The following is a 20,427-nucleotide window of genomic DNA, read 5'->3' on the forward strand; positions in this document are numbered from 1 at the left end:
GAACTTGGCTTGGATTGGCTACCTATGAAGGGGGCTCGAGGTTCGACCTCCCAACTCAGAGTTGTGTTTACTGAGCGCCTAAAGGCATCTGAGCATGCTTTATGTTAGGATGAAAGTAAAGTTATATAAAATGTATAATTATTATTATTTTTATTACATTTATGATTACAAAAAAAATTGGAAGACATATATAACAAATAGCCATAATGAACATAGAGAATCGGAGGAGAGCCAGGAAGGACTTCCTGAATTTTACTGAGACGGAAAAAAACCCATTGAGATGGGAGGAAGACAGTAGGTATTCATAGGGGAGACGCGGTGGCTGAGCGGTAATGCGCTTGACTTCCAAACCGGGGCTCAAATCATCCTGGTAAAGACTGGGATTTTTAATTTCAGCATCTTCGGGCGCCTTTGAGTCCACCCAGCTCTAGTGACATTTGGGGAAAACTGAAGGCGGTTGGTCGTTGTGCTGGCCACATAACACCCTCGTTAACCGTAGGCCACAGAATCATCTGCCCTGAAAGGGGAACTTTACTCTTTTTTTTTAGGTACTCATAAGCGCTTGTGTAATGCAGACGGAGGTAACACTCAACGAAATCAAAAAAAAAAAAAAAAGACAAAAGGCCGAACAAATAGAAGATAGTCGACGCTGATACTGAATGTCGAACAAGAAGTTTAATAGTAGGCCCCCTAACGAATGTCGTCAAGCTAAATCTACGCTCCTAAAAGATCCTTATCTCTAAGACGCCCCAAAAAGTAGTCTGTTTATATTTTGCTGTTCTTTCTCAAAACCTAGTCTAGTTTTTATTAGTCGAGTCGTTGTCTCTAGGTAAAAACTTCCCCTATTTCCGGAACAAATAATGAATACCTAATTGTGCCATAAAAAGACTCATCCTAGCTCACTCTTTAAGGTAACACGGATCTAGGAAAGGAAAAAAAAACACAACAGGTTCTTATGTAACGCTCAGAGGAAAAAAAAATCTAAGGTATGTGCCAGGTTATTTTTCATATAAAGCGAAACTATCATTAAGTCAGCAATAATTTTAATGCTTTGAGATTAAATTATTAAAACAAGATGGTAAAAAATATATGGATAAAATGTATATTTGATTTATTTTTAATTAAGTTTCATAGAAATGCCTTCACGTTTGATACTATAGTTCTCCAAACTATGAGAGAGAAGATTTAATAACCTAAAGAAACAAAAAGCTAGGTCAATTTTAAAAGGTTACAAACTAGATTCCGATTCTCTCAGAGTAAACAAGAGTTTCATTTTTTGTTATATCCATTCCTTCTGTCTGTCTGTGTAATGTATACATTTTATTTCTACCACTCCCATTCTCGCATCATTTCAAAGTTGAAACTTTACACAATTATTTATTGACGTAGACAATAAATGAATGAATGAATTGACGTAGACTATAAATCAATCAATCAAATTCAACATAGACAAAACAATAATCAAAATTTTCTACACAGAAACCATCAGCAGTCTAATTAACTTTGCCATCTCCTGCTGATATGGTAATACTTCACTGGCACAAAGACTTAGACTAAATAGACTAATTAAAAAAGCATCGCATATCACTCAAATACAGCTACCATCTCTTGAAGAGCTTTTCCAGGAAAGATGCCTTTCCAAATCACTCGCGATTCTTAAAGACAACCTGCACCCATAAAACCACTGTCACGAGTCGAGTCTTGAACCTATTTCGACCAGTTTCTAGAAGTTCGATGTAAAACCAGTGCAAGTGTTAATTTTAGGTATTCAATCAAAGAAAGAGGTTAAGGGAAAAAATAGCACACGTCAGCTTCTAGAAGGTCAAAGTTACTAAAATAATTAGGGGAGAAGTTTCCATGATTCTGGAATGTACGATTAAGAAAGGTATAAATTAAGGGAAAGTCAGTTAGACGGGGTCCTCGCTTAGTCCTCGATTAGTAATGGTGGTTATAAGTTTTGTGATATTAGCGGGTCCATTAATTAAAGTTTTATTAGTTGAAGTTGAATGTTATACTAAGTGAAGTTTCATGTATCTTTAAGTTTTATTTTGAAGTATCAAGTCAAGTTGTTATTGAATTGAGATGTTAATTTGATGTGAAAGTTGAAGAAGTATTATTAAAGAAGTTTTGGAGAAAATACAGAGAGATGTTTCTTTCTTCATTTCATTGAATTGTCAAGTTTGATAATATAATCCCAGGCAAGTGTGTTCGTCACAACCACTGTTACATAAGATCTGAACGAAGTGGTCGTCTCCTTTCCATTAGGATTAAAACTGAAAGATTCAAAAAATCCTTTATCCCACTTTCGGTCAGAGTGTTACAAGATCAGCTGTCGTCATCGAGAAGTACATAGAATTCAAATTCATAAAGCGTTGGTTGTGAATGTGTATGTGTTTCGTGTGTGAAGGCTCGAATTTTTAATCAATATTGTTTTTGTAAAGTAGTTTCGCTGAGCTTGTCTATTGTAGTCAAACTGAATTTCCATTAGATTGGATCAATAAAAATTATCTTATCTTATCTTAATTTTAAAAAAAATTACCTGTTAGCCAATTCATTTCTGGCTTTTAATTATTTTGTTTGAAAGCAACAAGGAAATGTAATCTTTCAGTATTGACATAGTAAATATGTTGGCGTTGTTCTGCCAAACGTATTCTAGAATCAGATTGAAACAAAGTTTATATCAACTCACTCTGTCTCTCTGTCTATCTGGTAAAAAAGTTTGTACACGTTATTTCTCCCACACCCAAACTCAGAGCAAGCTGAAATTTTGCACAATTATTTCTAGCATCTGACAACACAAGAATCAATAAAAAATTAACCAGTTAGTTAATTAACCATTAGTTATTAATTATTTTTTTTGGTATCTGGAGCAAAGGAAATTCGAAGTGTAGTATAATCTGAATTAGTCTCCTTTATAGGTCTTCGTCTGAGACTTAGTTAACACAAACACTAAATAGGACGATAGATACCCCGTTCATTCTCCCCCTACCCCTTTGCAACTGGTCTAGACCAGGGGGTCAGTAACCTTTTGAGTCGGAAGAGCCAAAAATTACAATTTATAAAATTTCAAAGTTTTTAAAGAGCTACAACATGTTATCTTCCATCTATAGATAGTACTGACCATAGACATATATGAGTACTACACACTTTTTATTTCTCAAAAACAAGAATATATTTATTCATATATAAGTAGTGTTTTTCAAAACAAATTAGATTCCGACGGACTGACAAGTGACGACCCGTGTAATTGGGGAGGGGTGTGGTGAAAAGCGAGTACAAGTGGCCGAGAGATCGCATCGGCGCCTAATCATCGTTAAAAGATTCAGAACTATTTTTAAAAATGTTTCGATAAAATAAATAATATTTGCGTATGGAACTAAAGAGCCGCAGCTTCACATCCAAAGAGCCACATGTGGCTCGCGAGCCGCAGGTTGCCGATCCCGGGTCTAGACAAGTGATAGGATCATAGCGCATTGAGAAAGCTATAACCTGAAATTGCACTAAATAAAAAATGATAAAAATATTTGTAATCACAAAGATTTACTTTTGTTAGTTTAGATCTAGTAAAGATTTAATTAAATTACACTCAATGTAAGCTTTGTGTTTTTCTGAAAGTAATATTTTTTTTGTATTTTGCTTGTTTAACTTTAAAAAAATATTTTTGCATGTTTTGCATGTTTTAGATATATTAGTTATTCGCATGCTTAGAAATAATGATTTACACTTTTTACTTTTAAAATACCCGTGCTGCGTTCTGGTTGAGTCCCCTAATATAGATTATGCACCAACATTTATTAGGCCCATTAGTTGTGGCTGCATTATAACACCTCTACCATACACAATAGAAACACTATTTTTTAAATGATAAGCTTCTCCCCAAACGACAAAATTTTTGGACATAACTTTGTTGGCATCCTCCAATAGAAAGCCCTCATTCCCAACCACGAACGTTTAGGCTGACCCATTTTTTTTTTGCACCCCAAGATTGAAAAGCCGGTAAAGAATAGTTTTAAACAAAGCAAATTCTTCTTCGAATCCCCGTTGCATCCTAGCAGATAATAGCACCCCCCCCCCCACCACGCACCAAAGAGATTTTTTACCCGTAAAATATAGAAGTACTAATGAATAAATCATTGAAGCTTTGCTCTTCTCACGGAACAGTTTGGACCATAAGAAACACCAAGTACATGCAGAGCTTTGTCCAATCTTAACAACATTTTGAGGCGCAGTGGCTGAGCGGTGCTTTGCTTGGCTTCCGAACCGGGGGTCCCGGGTTCGAATCCTGGTGAAAACTGGGATTTTTAATTTCGGGATCTTTGGGCACCTCTGAGTCCACCCAGCTCTGGTGGGTACCTGACATTAGTTGGGGAAAAGTAGAGGCGGTTGGACGTTGTGCTGGCCACATGACACCCTCGTTAACCACAGGCCACAGAAATAGATGAGCCCTAAATCTGCCCTAAGTTTTTTTTTTACACATTTTCATAATTCTAGATTTACAGACGCTCCTTAATTAGAATAACCCAGCTTCCGAAATGCATTATAGGAAAACAAATTTCATTGTAGTGATAAAACAGTCTTTTCTGCAGCAGTTACTCCTGTCTGGCTAGTAACACTAATCTAATTATACTGCTGTATGATTGAAAAATATAACTATTGAGTTAAAAAAGAAGTACTTTATACTTGACCCATTTTCCAATCCATGAAAAATCTCCTAGGACCAGGTAATGATTTATTTTTTGTGAATTCAATTATTTTTCCAGACTACTATTATGGCTCTACCGAATGGGATCTCCTGGTTGCACTGTGCAGGTGCAGGCTTAATTCTTATTGGATTGATTTTACATATAGTGGGACTGGCCACTCCTAACTGGACAACGATTTCTACTCCTAGAGCAACAATTACAAATGGTCTGTTTTCTGTCTGCCTAGATACATGTGTCTATATACCAGCAATTGATAGGATTGGTACGTTCACCTTTAATTTAATGTAAGATACGTACGATATAAATATTAATGATGAGTTATCAACTAATATACACTTGGAACCTTCTGTTTTTTTCGATTCTTTTTAACAAAAAAAAAAAATACATTTCTTATCTTATTTTATATAATACAGACGTTAATTAAAAAAAGATAATAACGTCCTACGCGTCATGCATTTAGTCATGCCAAGTCATTGGTTTGCCTGGCTGGCTCAGGCAACCCATTATATGCTCTAATAGAAGTAGGGAAGAAGAAGCATTTGTACAAATTTGTCCTAACATATAGAATAAAGTATATGTATCATTGTATTTGTGAGTATTTCTGAGTATTTGACTAAATTTTGTTTTTGTATTTGAAGATTATGATTCAGTGTCTTATGTATAATCGGAATATATCAGCTTAATAGAATTATGCACTAATTATTAATTCTAATATTACTTTGTACAAAAACAAGTAAATATAAGATGTTTCATAAGATTATAAGGACAAATTGTTTTGTATCTAGATACTAGCAATGATAACATCCTATTATCAATAGTGCATTCACTTTTTTGAGATCTTAACGTCAATGGCCGAACTTTTTAAATCGATCTGATTGCAAAACGCAGATACAAAAAAAAAAGTTTTCCTTTAAGAGAAAAAAAAAAATTTCATATGCATAAAAGTGGAACATAATCTAAAATAACAATTAATAAGTAGATTTTCATATTATCACGTGTACTACGGCACTATCGACCACTGGCGGATCCAGGGGGGGGGGCGGTAGGGGCGATCGCCCCCCCCACTCGGCCGACCCCCCCCCCCCCCGAAGGGGGGGGGGCGGACGAATTTTAATATAGAAGTCACACAATTTGTATACGAATTTATTACTTATGTTAATAATATATACCAATTATTTATATTTCAAACTATTTTTAGATTATTTCGCCCCCCCCTCTAGTATGTTGGCCGATTAGGTGGGGTCGGGAGGGGGCGATAGCATCAATCCGCCCCCCCCCCCCAAACCATAAACTTTTGAGTGGGGGGGGCGGTCCAATTTATTTGTAGAAATCACAGCTTGCCAAAAGAATCAATTAAATATCTATATGATTAAAACTTGTTATTGATATTTTAACCGATCTTTATATTATGTCGTTCCCCTGTTGTCCGATTGGTGTGTGTGTGTGGGGGGGGGGGGCGAAACCTCTACTGCCCTTCCCACCTAAACCCTTTTAGTGGGGGGGGGGGCGGTCCTACCTTTATGGAGAAATCATAGTTTGTGAGCAAGATTAGTTGCATTGATATATAAATTTGATATTATGTCGCTCTCCCTCAGGTATCTTGGCCGATTCGGTGGGGTAAGGGGGGGGCGATTGCATGTACTGCCCTCCCCGCTCTAGCCCTCTGAGTAGGGGGGGGGGCGGTCATATTTTTATGGAGGAATCATAGTTTGTGAACAAAAATAGTTGAATTTCTATATAATTGATATGTGAAACCATTTGTATATTATGTCGCACCACACTCTAATCTCAAATTTTATGATTAGTAAATATAAAAGGAAAAAGGTGGGAGGGGCGATACATGCCATCTCCTTTCCCTCATCGGACGAAGCAATAATTTTTCTTTTTGTATTATAGTTAAGAAATTACAAAATGTAAAAAAAAAAAATCAGCCACTAATATAATTTATATATGCTATAAATTAAATTCTCGTATCGAGTGGCCCCACCCTTATTCTTTAATGCCAAATGCAATCATTAGCAGAAATTATAAAAAGGAGCGAGGATAAATCGTTTTCATTCTACCGCCCCTCCCATTTCCAGACAGAGTTTATGTAATTTTACATGAATTTATCATAATTATTTTAAGAAAGACTTTGCTTTGGAAAAGTTAGAATTCAAACAAAAATTTTCAGTATAAGAGTCACGATTGAGATGAGTAGCCTTTTTTGCAACCTCTACTCAATCTAATATTTTTCTAGTTAAATTTGGGACAATAACTCACAATGTATGCTTGAATTTTATTGAATATTATTTATCGATTTTTTTTTCGGCGGCGATCCTCAAAGCCTTAATCTAAATATGTGGGGTATCTGATCTTTTCAAGGAACAAATCGGATTTATCTGCAATGTATTAAGGGCGTATACATTCAAATTAGAATATTTTTCAAGTACAACATTATTCAAAAGGTCCTTTTTTAATAGGATGAATAATGAGCTTTAGGTAAGGAGAATGCGTTTCTTCAGCGAAGAATGCAGGAAAACGCTTTTAGCGTCGGGGCTTCGCCCCGAAAATCACTGATGAATAGTGAGCTGTAGTTGTCAGGAGCAGGCGTTTCTGCAGTGAAAAATGCAAGAAAACGCTTTTGGCGTCGGGGCTTCGCCCCGAACTCCACTGATTGATAAAGAGCTGTAGATGTCAGAAGCAGGCGTTTCTGCACTGAAAAATGCAAGAAAACGCTTTTTGACGTCGGGGCTTCGCCCCGAACTCCACTGATGGATAAAGAGCTGTAGATGTCAGGAGAATGCGTTTCTGCAGTGAAGAATGCATGAAAATACTGAGAAATACTGCTTATTTATTCTTATATATATATATATATATATATATATATATATATATATATATATATATATATATATATATATATATATGTGTGTGTGTGTGTGTGTGTGTGTGCTGCACGTTTATGTATAGGGTTAGGGTTTACTGGGCGTTAGGGTTAGGGTTTGGAAAAAAATCGCCCCCCCCACTCCAAAGTTCTGGATCCGCTAGTGCTATCGACACACTATAGGGGACATCTAACTAAAGAAACTTTTTTTTTTAAGGGAAATGTTTTTTTTTTTTGTTTTTTTTTTGAGGCTTTGAATAAGAGATTGAACCTTTACAAAACAATTAGATCTATTAGATAATCATTATAGGACGAAGTGTTTCACGAGGCCTGAATAAGTGTTTCGCCAGGCCTGAATAAGTGTTTCGCCAGACCTGAATAAGTGTTTCGCCAGGCCTGAATAAGTGTTTCGCCAGGCCTGAATAAGTGTTTCGCCAGGCCTGAATAAGTGTTTCGCCAGGCCTGAATAAGTGTTTCGCCAGGCCTGAATAAGTGTTTCGCCAGGCCTGAATAAGTGTTTCGCCAGGCCTGAATAAGTGTTTCGCCAGGCCTGAATAAGTGTTTCGCCAGGCCTGAATAAGTGTTTCGCCAGGCCTGAATAAGTGTTTCGCGAACTAATGGAATAATTCACCAGTAAGCAGTCACGTTAATATCTCTCTCTCTCTAAAAAAAAGAAAAGTGTTCCGCTAAATCCTCAGAATGTACGAAGTGTTCCGTTAAGGCAAAAGTTTGGGAACCACTGGTATAGGGGAACCCCCGAAGGCAAAAGACACATGTACATGTGGGGGAAGAATGCAAATGTGGGCTAGTGACTAAATGCACTTTGTTACTGAAGTGAGAGGAGGGTTTGGAATTTCAATAAAGACTAGAAGATCTTAATTTTAGTTTAAACTCGAGCTGAGTTGTTCTTAGTGAGAGCTTAAATTCACCGTGGAAAGAACGAATCACCGGTGTGTTAATTGCCAAAAATAGAGAATGCAGTGTGTGATATATGCCGTAAACGTTCATTAAATTTTCTGTGTATTGATCTAGTTGTTTAATTGTTTTATTCGATAATTACAGCGGAACCTCGGGACACCTAGACGCATCGAACAGGTAGTTGTCAAAGAGTTTTAAGTTGATATTTAAAAAAAAAATTGTGTACAAGAAAAAGTGGAGAAGAAGCAGGCTCACCACACAGCATAATATTTCACAGCGGCTTTCGGGGCACAGCCCTGGCGCCAAGCATTTTCCTGCATTTTGAAATTTAGTATTCCCCTCCCCGCCCTTTTTTTCATACTAATAAAAAATTAAAGCAAAAAAAAAAAAAAAAAAATGGGACAGGCTGATGCTGGAGTGTTTTCTTGCAAAAGCACAGTATTCATCCTAGTGTTAAAAAATCGAGAATCAAATAAAGAGTAATGAAGAAAGACGCAGTACTGGCCAATCAAATAAAGATTAATGATGGATGACGCAGTACTGGCCAATCAAATAAAGATTAATGAAGAAAGACGCAGTACTGACCAATCAAATAAAGATTAATGTAGAAGGACGCAATTCTGTTTCATAATCATATAGCGCTAGTGCATCTGTAATGGGTGTGATCGTGTTCAGATCATCATCGTGATAAGTAAGACGCTTGGCGCAGAATTTTTTAATTTTCATCACATAAATGGAAGCGCTTTTAAATGTCTTCTTCAAAATGTTTTGAGTCGCTATTGTTGACTCTCTCTCTAAAATGGTACATATTTTGAAAGGTCTTATTTGAAGACGAAACGAAGTTTAAATTCTTCAATGTGTTAAACATTGTTCATAATGTCATTTTATTTGGTTAATCAATCAAACATGCATTAATAAATACAATGTAAATACATTGTTTTTCCCCTTAAAAAATAAATCCAACGGCACCGCGCCTACCTTTTGATCAGGACGTCAGGGCGCTTTAAAGGCTCCCTCCATTGGGATGCGCCCCACAGTTTGAGAAACGCTGCTGTAAGCAATATGAATATTAACTTGCATAACACTTGATTTTATTAGTTTCTTAATCAGGTGAATGGAGCACTGCTGGTGCATTTGCAATATTGGCTTTGATGCCTGGACTTCTAGCTTTTTATCTGTCCTGCCTCCATATTGATAGGCACATTCATGGGAGACCTGAAAATAGTTATACCAAGTCGGGTACTTTGGCAACTGGAATAACAGCAAGTGAGTTTTCGATATGTTTTGCCTTTACAGTGCGTTTCATAACTCCCCCTGTATCTTATCTTCTTATCCTATGTAATACTGTAGTAACTCCAGTGGCGGAATGAAATTGGGTGTCGGAGAAATAACGTGTACAAAATTTTTACCAGACAGACAAACAGAAAGACAGACAGATTGAAGTAGTATAAGCTTTTTTTTTTTTAAATGTCTAACTCAATATAATTATTTTTCAGTTCTGTGCGTTTTTCTCAGTTGCTTTGTCTATGGTGCTGGTGTTCATAAAAAGATAGCCGAAGTATTCGATGCTGATATTGGCTACTCCTTCATCATGAGTGCCGTTGGTGGCGTCGTTTTCTTTTTAGGGTGTCTTCTGTTCTATACAACTGTGTGAATAAACTAACACAAAAGTAACACTTGTTCTAATAAGTTTTTTTTTCTTTATTCCAATTCTTGTTTTCAAAATTGAAAACCACATTAACATAATTAAATTGCGATTGTTTCAAACAAACAGTGGTAAAATATTTCAATCGCACATATGTATTATTGTTTGTTTGGATCTATTACAAACTTAATGACATGACTGATCCCAACATAATTAATTGATACAGCTACGCTTAATATGAGCTATTTTGTTACATAGGTATTTTAAATATTTCTCTTGTTTTTAGATTTATAACTGTTACTGTTGCTATAATTCTGGTGATTATGCAAATAGGGTGAATGTTGTAGCCAGCTGACACAAATTACACAGGCCAGCGCTAGAAAAGCGGTCAACCGTGACGAGTGGCGACGATCTACCACGACGAGTGATGATGACACGGCTACTTTCAGGAAATATCCGTGTTGTGGACACAACTCCGACCAGTCGCGTCATGTGATCAACAGTAAGAGTCGAGAAACGTTTCACCGATTTCCAGAAGGCTTTGCAGACCCACTATAAAGAGCAAGGCTTTGCAGACCCACTATTAAGAGCAAAGGTGGAACAGTCAAGACGGTTCAGCGGTGTGGTTCTGTACGGCGCATCATGACGGCTCGGTGCCTAGTAGAGTTTCACCTCATGACTAGGAGACGAAGTCATCATCTATGATACAGCGAGCCCAGTGGCTGAAGTCCGTCTGGAACAGTCGGACCCATTGCAAGTCCGGAAAGAGACGGAGAGGCTAGTAGAGTTTGATACAGCGGTATAACGATACAGCGGTACAACGATACAGCGGTACAACGCATTTTGTGTGTGTTCTTTTCAAGTGTCATAACGTGTGACGTAATTTGTGTACAGACTTGATTTTGTGAACGACCTCCTTGAACTGTCTACAAGGAGGTGACAGCGACCATTTATGAACCAATAAAAGTGCAGAACATATGGCTTTATGCAATTAGAGAGTCAACAGTAGTGCACCAAAAATCTTTGATAAAGGAATGGTAGAATAGCAACTGCCACTAAAACTTTCCATTTCTGACTATCAGTAAGTTCAAGGACATCTTTTATTAGCCCAAACTTTCTTCACGATTGGAAATTCAATAATTTCTTTTGACAACTTTTTAATATCCTATCTAGCTGAAATTTCAAAACATAAACTCTAGCTGCGTGACAGTGGCGTAGCTAGGTTGGAGGGGGGGGGTCTAAATTCGAAATTCAACCCGGACACATTCATCCAGATACCCCCTTCTTTCACCTCTCTACCCATTCACCCCCCCCCCCCCCCCTGGTCCAGACAAGAGATAGGATTATAGCGTACTGAGAAAACTAAAAACATGAAATTGCGCTAAACGAAAAGAATTGGTAAAAAAAATATTTCTAATCGCAAAAGGGAAGGGGTGCAGAAATAACATGTACAAGATTAGTACGATACAGACAGATTGATTTCATATAAGCTTTGTAATAAATGCAATGTTTATTTTTAACCTAAAGATACGTCTATTTTATAATGGAAATATATTATAATGTCAATAAAATCAAATAATTGTGACAAATTGATAAAATAATTGGTCAGTCTTTTCGATTCATTCATGTTTTTTATGAGCAAAGAATAATTGTGTAAAGTTTCAAATAGATCCGAGAATGGGAATGTGGAAATCAGAAAGCATGTAGGACATTCCAACCAGACGGACAGAGTGAGTTGATATATGCCTAATAATGAACAGAATAATAAGTGCAGTTAAGCCAACACAGCTAACGCAGGCGTTAACCGAACTGTGAACTGTTTATAGTAACGTGGGTCGACGCGGCAACGCCTCAAGCAAAATCTATGTTCGAAACACTAAACATGCTATTCAGGCGATGATCATTCAGAAGGAGCGTCGGTATTCTCTACTGTTTTCGAGAAACCCTTATTGGACCCTTTATAAAGAGCGAAGGTGTCAGATTCAAGACTATACGCAATCCAACACTTCAAGATTCACGATCTATGTTTCACGGTTCAAGATCCAGTCCGGTACAGTGTCCAGTGTGAAGTCGGTCCGGAAATGTTTAATTCAGTACAGGATGAGGTTAAGAGGACAGTAGAGTTTGGTACAGCAGTACAGAGTTTATATGGCAGTTCGGTTATCTACGATGAAGCATTGGTACGGTCACACCACGAGTACAGTAGTTGCTGTGATATATAGGACATGAAAGAGTTACGTTGTTTTGAGCCTGAGTTATCAAGTTCTTTGTTTGAAAGGAACCCGGATAGAAGAGTCATAAATTTTCTACCTTTCTAACTCAAACAGATTGTGTTCAAACTCTATGAAACTTTGCACAGTTCAATCTTTTTATATCTTCTATTAGTTTATCTAAAGACTTTAACATCATTTAATAAAAGCAAAATTGAAAGGACCTAATTCACATCATCACCAATTCATAAAAAATGGCCAACATAATTTATTTCAGCTGAGCCACTGCAGACGTCTTATGTTAACAGACTGACATATTTCTTTTTCTTCATCTTCTTCACAGTTCTCATTGTTATGTTGGAGTGTTCAGATGACTAGACCAATACATGAGATGAACTGTTGGAGTGTTCATATGACTAGACCAATACATGAGATGAACTGTTGGAGTGTTCATATGACTAGACCAATACATGAGATGAACTGTTGGAGTGTTCATATGACTAGACCAATACATGAGATGAACTGTTGGAGTGTTCATATGACTAGACCAATACATGAGATGAACTGTTGGAGTGTTCATATGACTAGACCAATACATGAGATGAACTGTTGGAGTGTTCATATGACTAGACCAATACATGAGATGAACTGTTGGAGTGTTCAGATGACTAGACCAATACATGAGATGAACTGTTGGAGTGTTCATATGACTAGACCAATACATGAGATGAACTGTTGGAGTGTTCATATGACTAGACCAATACATGAGATGAACTGTTGGAGTGTTCATATGACTAGACCAATACATGAGATGAACTGTTGGAGTGTTCAGATGACTAGACCAATACATGAGATGAACTGTTGGAGTGTTCAGATGACTAGACCAATACATGAGATGAACTGTTGGAGTGTTCATATGACTAGACCAATACATGAGATGAACTGTTGGAGTGTTCATATGACTAGACCAATACATGAGATGAACTGTTGGAGTGTTCCTATGACTAGACCAATACATGAGATGAAATGTTGGAGTGTTCAGATGACTAGACCAATACATGAGATGAACTGCTCTTTTTAAAAGAGCCATTTTCCAAGATTCAGGTCGACTTCCCTTGCAGCTTTAAAAAGAGTTACGCACATAAGGACCAGAGACGAATTTGTCTTTGTTTTCCGGTCTAGGTATAATATATATAGGTCTGTATTTCAGACCTAAATGGACGTCATAGAGTAGCAGGAAAAGCGCCTAGTAGTGTCCTCTGGCTTAGCATGAGCATGAAAGTAGCGCTATATGAAAGCTATAATAATAAAAAAAAAACAACTAATTAACAAGCACAAATTAAGAAAACTCTTGCTACAGCACCCAAATCTATCTAGATTAACGCAATCAATAACGCAACAGATATATCCAGCAGTAGATTAACGCAGAAGTAAAATAACTTGTTGTAGCAGACTACACAGCAGGGATAACCACCTTCAAAATGGACTATACAAATATATAAGAACAAATTAAAATGATCCAATAGTTGAATATCAGTTTTATAATCATAATAAAATACACTTCAGGCTTAAAATATTTACCTTCATATAGCAATGCAGGAACATAAATCTAGCACACATTTAGATCTAGCCCTAAGTATATAGTAGTATATACTACTTGCGATGCGCTAGGCAATCAGCGGCAAATTCTTCAACCCAAACAGCAAAATGTAAAAAAGATTGAAGTTTAAACTTAAGCTTTCTTATTAGATTCTTAGTGGACTAAGTGGAGGCTGGCTGGCCGTAGCACAGTGCAGGACAAGCCACTGTCCTGTTCGCTCATATTTTTCACGGCTATGGCCAAACTTTGACCTACGGTGCCCGCTGCGGTAAGAAGAGGAAATCGTGTCTCATCTTTTTTGACCGTCCCAGACTTTATGATCTTCGTCTGGGAAACAAAAAAATTCTCGACCTGTACGAAAACATGTATTCACTACGCAAAACAGCAGGTTTCTGTCCAGGACTTTTGTAAGAGAGGATTTGAACCTCTCAAGCGCTCACTCAAATGGATTTTGATGATGATGATGATATTAGAGACATTTTCACATTTCTGCTATTAACTCACATTTCGTCGTATGCAGAATTCGGAACCATTTATTTTGACAATTGTCCTATCGAGCTCAAACAGAGCACATTAACTTATTCTGCTTGACAAAATGTTAGTTTGAAATTTCAGACAGATCATTTCGTTTATTATGAATTATTGTACAGATCTAGTATAGAAAGCACGGTCTCAAGCATACTTTTTAAAATATTTTAACGGTACGTTAATTAAAACTTAGTTTCACAATATTCGAATTAAAATATAACAATTATTTCAAAATATAACAAGTTGAATAATATAAAAGGTATTCTTAAAAATAACATGACATAGCATTTCCTTGGAGAGCAAGGCTAAGTCCAATTTGAATGCTGTTGTTTGTACAAAGCTTACATTAAACTCACTCTCTCTCTGGGTGGATTCTTGTACACGTCATTTCTCCCTCTTTCCATTGTCGGATCAGGTTAAAAATTGCACAATTATTAATTTCGATGACAATCCAAGAATAAATAAAAAAAAAAATTACCGACTAATTTATCAACTAATTTTAGTAAATTAATTTTGTTCTTTGTTAGCTAAAATATTGAACTATAGACTTTTTAAGGCTATAAAACCTTTCATTGTGTTAAGTACTTGTATAGCTCATTGGCTAACGCGTCAGCCTTCCATCATGGTGGCTCGTGACCCTAAGTTCGGTTTCAAACGAGAGCAAAAGAAAAAAAAAGCTTTAAATAACAAAGGAAAAAAAACAACAACATAAAAAACTTATTTGAAGCGTAGTTGTATCAATAAGTTTAGATCAGTCATGTCATTAAACTTGCAATAGATCTAGACTAGCAATAATTAGTATATTGTTTTTGCCAATTGTCTTGTTAAGCGCAAGTACATGATATTAGCATTTTCAATATCACTCGTCTGGACAAGCGGAGAAAGGGGTGAAGAAGAAAGTACGTCTATCTACGTCTATCTGCGTAAATGTTACCGTGATCGCTTTTTAAATGCATTAATCAAAATTAAAAAAAAAAAAAAAGTTTAGCGACCTGAACACCTCAAGCTAATACACATACCACTGTGCCAGGGTAGTGCTAATGAAAATAGATGGTTGTATAGGTATCTATTGTTAGGTTCAAGCGTTTCTCTTTATACTTCATAAAGGGGAGTAACTCAACTTTTACCACCTCATCAGTCAATTTGTCAGGGAAAAAAAAAATTCAAATAATTACACTAGGACCAATAAAAAATAAAGAGCTTAGTCAATGGGAAAAAAACAGTGTACCACTTAGAATACATGTATAGAAGGATAGAAGGAGACGTCCGAAAGGATGCTAAAGAGACCACCGACAGACAACGGTAATGTCCGCGCTGGATGTATCTAAGAATGCATAGCCACGTGGAACAAGATTTGTCTTTGATACAAAAATTAAGTTCTTCTAGTCCCAGATTGCGACTTACAAATGATATGTAAATATTAACTATCAATGCTAAGTTTATTTTTCAATTAATAAAGTCACCTAGGAGTAAGTAGTGACCGCACTCTACCTGCATATAATTGTTTTTCCAGACTACAATAATGGCTCTACCGAATGCGATCTCCTGGTTGCACTGTATAGGTGTTGGTTTACTTCTAATCGGATTGATCTTACATATGGTGGGACTGGCCACTCCGAACTGGGCAACGATCTCGGCTCGTAGAGAAACGCTTACACTAGGTCTGTGGAAGAGCTGCGTAAGAGATATATGCCTTGTCCTACTACCAGACTATTCAATGGCAGGTAAGTCTACGTTTTGTACAATGTAAAATGCTCAACATGATAAGATTATAAATGATGAGCTATCAACTGATTTACACTTAGAACTTATGACTTCGATTAACCGTTTGGTATGAGATGCTGATTATAAATCATCTAGGCTTCTTAAAAAAATACTTAAACCCTCAACATATGAAATATAGAAGCGTGTTAGAATTTTGTTCTGATTACTAATTGTAATATTATTTTCTTAAATAAAAGGAGAAGAAATCTCGTAAGGCCAGTGGCGTCACTAGGGTCGGTGTTCCCCCGTGTGGAAAGCTGGGTGTGTCACCTTCCCAGAAAAAAAACAACTTCATGCCTCCCAGGAAAAAAAATAATACCTCTCTCCCCTTTCTTTATGTTAAACAATAAAAATTGTAAGCTAATTAATTGATGGGTTACACTCGGAAAATGGTTTTCGATCCTATTTTAAAATGAGGTTTTTTTGACATTTTATCAATAGATAAAAATATTACAAAGATTAAATTGTTAAATTGATTGAACTGAGAAACTTTTAATTGAAAATATTTTTATTGGAGATTATGCACTGATCAAGCACTGAACAGGATTACGTCCTGCAAAACATTGTCGAGCAATGCCTGGAATACCAACAAAGGATACCGATTAGTTTTATAGATTAACAAAGCGTGTTATAGCGTCCGTTGGAACCAATCTGGAAAATACCAAGAGAATAATGCATCTAGCACTAAGTTGTCCAGATTCAGCGACATCAAGGTGTTGTGTCACAACAAACGGTGGAATTAAATTGGTTCTGTAAAATCGAGACGGGCGTGAGATTAGAGCGTATCTTGTTCCCATTTCTTTTTCTTCTAGCCATCGACGATGTAAAAAAAGAACCACAACAAAATACACGTGGAAGCGTGGCCGAGAGGCTAAGTGCGCTTGAACTTGGCTTGGCTACCTAGAAGGGGGCTCTGAGCATGCTATAAGCATGAAAGTAGCGCTATATAAAAGCTATAATAATAATTAAATAGGCTGCATTCGAATTTCCATGGCGCAAAGCAAACCGAGTTTGATTTAGCAGACATTTAGCCTTACTTTGCAATACGAATTTAAATGTATAAACGAGATGATGGATAAAAACGCACTTTAAGTTGGGTGCAGGTTAGCAAGTACCTGCGTCAACATTAGCCATACAGGTCGGCTGTGATGGATGAGAAGAATCCTAGGAATACCATACCGAGATGTTACCATTAGAGAATTCTTTTCCCGCACAGGCATTCATCGTCTGAGGGAAGTGGCGACTTAACGTGAACGACAGTAATGAGATGCACAATTAGACGAGACAAAGTCAGCCTTAATATGAAAGCCAAAAAGAGGAAAGCAAAAACACGGCCGTCCGTTTCTAACATGGCGTCGCACCTTTTTAGAAGTCCGTGGGCATCAGCTGTGGGCCTTAGACCGATATCTGTGGAGAGAGTTTGATGCCCAATGCGTCGAATGACGTACGATGGGCTTAAGTCTATGTGTTACAATACAAAATGTTACGCTCGCTACTTAACTGGTAAGATAAGATGATTGGGGAGCGCCTTGAGCTCAGTGTGAGTTGTCTAGGGCGTAGCCCCTGGCGCCAAGCTTCTTTCTTCATTTCTGAGCTTCAGAAACTTTCTCCGGGCGCCTACAACTTCTTATTTTTCTCATAATAAGAAAATTACAAGTCAATAGAATTAAATTAAGAAGGTTTGGGACATGTTGATTCTGAACTGTGAGAGATATTCAAGGCAGTAATTTTTATTTTTAAAATTTGCATTTCGGAAAAGTGCATTCTCCCAACTTGGGATGTGTATGTGGAGCGTTTGCTTTTTATACACTACAGTAACGTGAGACAACATTGTTGTTTGTATACACTACAGTAACGTGAGACAACATTGTTGTTTGTATACACTACAGTAACGTGAGATAACATTGTTGTTTGTATACACTACAGTAACGTAAGACAACATTGTTGTTTGTATACACTCTAGTAACGTGAGACAACATTGTTGTTTGTATACACTACAGTAACGTAAGACAACATTGTTGTTTTTATATATTGTTGCCAGCTTTTCCCCCTTTACCTACAGATCAAATAGTCTCGTCCAATTCGGTTAAGGCAGTCGAATATTGTGACTATCTGTGTTATTAAATAAGTAAATAAGATATTTATATGTTAATTAATATAAGCTGATTATATATCTTAATATAAACTTTGTTTAAAAAAAGTAATTTTATATTACTGAAGTGATTATGTATGTATTTCAGATATATTGAATGCCACTCGTGCATTTGCTATTATGGCTATGCTAGCTGGAGTAAAAGGTTTGGGTCCGGCCTGCCTTTATATTGTTAGGCGCATTCAGGCGAGACCTGAAACACAGATTTTAAGGTTGGGTACTTTGGCTGCTGGAATAACAGCACGTAGGTTTTTAAAACTTCAATCAACTCAATGTTTTAGTCTGTCTGTTAGAAACTTTGAACACGTTAGTTCTCCTACAATCTCGGATGAAGTTGAAACATTGAAGAATTATATTTTGTACCCAACAAAACATTTGTCAATAAAAAAAAAAAGCAATTATTCAACTTACTATTGGTACTAAATTATTTTTGTTTATATCAAATAGGGAAATAACTTTTATATATAGTTGGAAATATAGAGTTTTCCCCCTTAGATAAGTATTTTTATATTTCGCTTGTGTAGAAAGGATTTAAGTATTAAACGTCTTCAATCAAGAGAAGTCCGATTCAAAATCCATAGAACTAAAAATTATATATTACTAGGGCAGAAATAAGGTAGTGGTAGGAAGCATGTGATATATCACGGGATAGGTCAAGATAGACCTTGTAACATCTGGTGAAGATTGGTGCCTCCCACTTATTGCCAATGAGGTCTTACCTTGCCAAGACCAAGCATGACGTACACTCAAGGTCTAGACAAAAGGGGAGGTGATAGTCTCGCCGTTTCGTGAAGATGAAAGGAGCTCAGATCGCCTCGCGCTAATGATACAGTCAAGAAAGTTGAGTGACGAGACACATGAGTAGAATTAGAGTCGTTACCCATATGGCAAATGTAAGTTCCCCTTTCAGACCTTATGGTCTATAGGGCAGATGAGGTAAAGGTCATGTGATTCTGTGGTCTACGGTTAACGAGGGTGTCATGTGGCCAGCACATCGACCAACCGCCTTTACTTTACCCCAACTAATGTCAGGTAACCATAAGAGCTGGGTGGACTCAGAGGCGCCCAAAGATCTCGAAATTAAAAATCACATTCTTCACAAGGATTTTAACCCGGGATCCCCGGTTCGGAAGCCAAGCGCTTTACCGCTCAGCCACCTCGCTTCCAGATGACAAATGTGGTGAATAGCAAAGGTGTGGTTTAAGAAGGTGATTGTGGTAAAAGAAAGTGGGAGAGGTGGGGGGGGGAATAGTCTGGATACACACCTATTCACGGCGCCTAATATGGCTAAAACAGGATAATTATTTTCTGCGTAATTTGATGAGGTTGGTTGTAATTTGATGAGGTTGGTTGTAATTTGATGAGGTTGGTTGTAATTTGATGAGGTTGGTTGTAATTTGATGAGGTTGGTTGTAATTTGATGAGGTTGGTTGTAATTTGATGAGGTTGGTTGTAATTTGATGAGGTTGGTTGTAATTTGATGAGGTTGGTTGTTTTTTGCTCAGCGGAAGGCTCGTCACAATTATGACTGGGATTTTGTCGAAATCTATCACATTAAAAAATCATAGCTAAGAAGAAAATGTCTAACTCAACATATATCTTTTTCAGTTGTGTGCGTTATTATCAGTTGCAGTGTCTATGGTGCTGGTATTCATAAAAAGGAAGCCGATACAAAAGATATACATACTGGCTTCTCCCTTATCCTGAGTGCCGTTGGTGGTGTCATCATCTGTGTGGGCAGTGTTATTTTCTATGTTGCTTGTTTGATGAAATCTTAGTTTGAGTAATTTGTTGTGAATAAATTAACATTCATTCTATTATATTTGTTTCTTTATTCCAATTCTTGTTTTTAAATTGAAAACAGCGTGAACCATAGACTTATATACAAAGACATAAATAAATATAGACTGGCCGATAATAGAGTTTTATGAAACGAAAATTTGTGACTTGCATTTCTGTGTACTTTATTTATGTCTAGGAGTTTTGTTTAATCTCTAAGACTGAAGATCATGCAATTTTTCAATTTTTCATAATTCGGAAA

The 20,427-nt window shown here is 36.9% G+C and overlaps 2 protein-coding genes across 3 annotated transcripts; both read left to right on the forward strand.

The window, feature by feature from the left end:
- Positions 1 to 202: 202 nt before the first annotated feature.
- LOC106078873 (uncharacterized) lies at positions 203 to 10,161 on the forward strand. 2 transcript variants are annotated; one of them, XM_056013449.1, is made up of 4 exons: positions 203 to 986; positions 4,761 to 4,965; positions 9,598 to 9,753; positions 9,984 to 10,161. In XM_056013449.1, exons 2-4 carry the CDS (start codon positions 4,770 to 4,772, stop codon positions 10,139 to 10,141), a joined length of 510 nt encoding a protein of 169 aa, XP_055869424.1. In that variant the 5' UTR covers positions 203 to 986; positions 4,761 to 4,769; the 3' UTR covers positions 10,142 to 10,161. The 2 variants fall into 2 exon arrangements, with proteins under 2 accessions (XP_055869424.1, XP_055869423.1); XM_056013448.1 differs by lacking the exon at positions 203 to 986 and having other exon boundaries at positions 4,476 to 4,965.
- Positions 10,162 to 15,963: 5,802 nt separating this feature from the next.
- On the forward strand, positions 15,964 to 20,185 carry LOC106078872 (uncharacterized). Its single transcript, XM_056014497.1, has 3 exons — positions 15,964 to 16,194; positions 18,475 to 18,630; positions 19,995 to 20,185. The coding sequence occupies exons 1-3, from the start codon at positions 15,993 to 15,995 to the stop codon at positions 20,162 to 20,164; spliced, it is 528 nt and encodes a 175-aa protein (XP_055870472.1). The 5' UTR covers positions 15,964 to 15,992; the 3' UTR covers positions 20,165 to 20,185.
- Positions 20,186 to 20,427: the final 242 nt, after the last annotated feature.

The sequence above is a fragment of the Biomphalaria glabrata genome, chromosome 16 (genome assembly GCF_947242115.1).
Source record: "Biomphalaria glabrata chromosome 16, xgBioGlab47.1, whole genome shotgun sequence".
In the NCBI taxonomy this organism is placed as follows: Eukaryota; Metazoa; Mollusca; class Gastropoda; family Planorbidae; genus Biomphalaria; species Biomphalaria glabrata.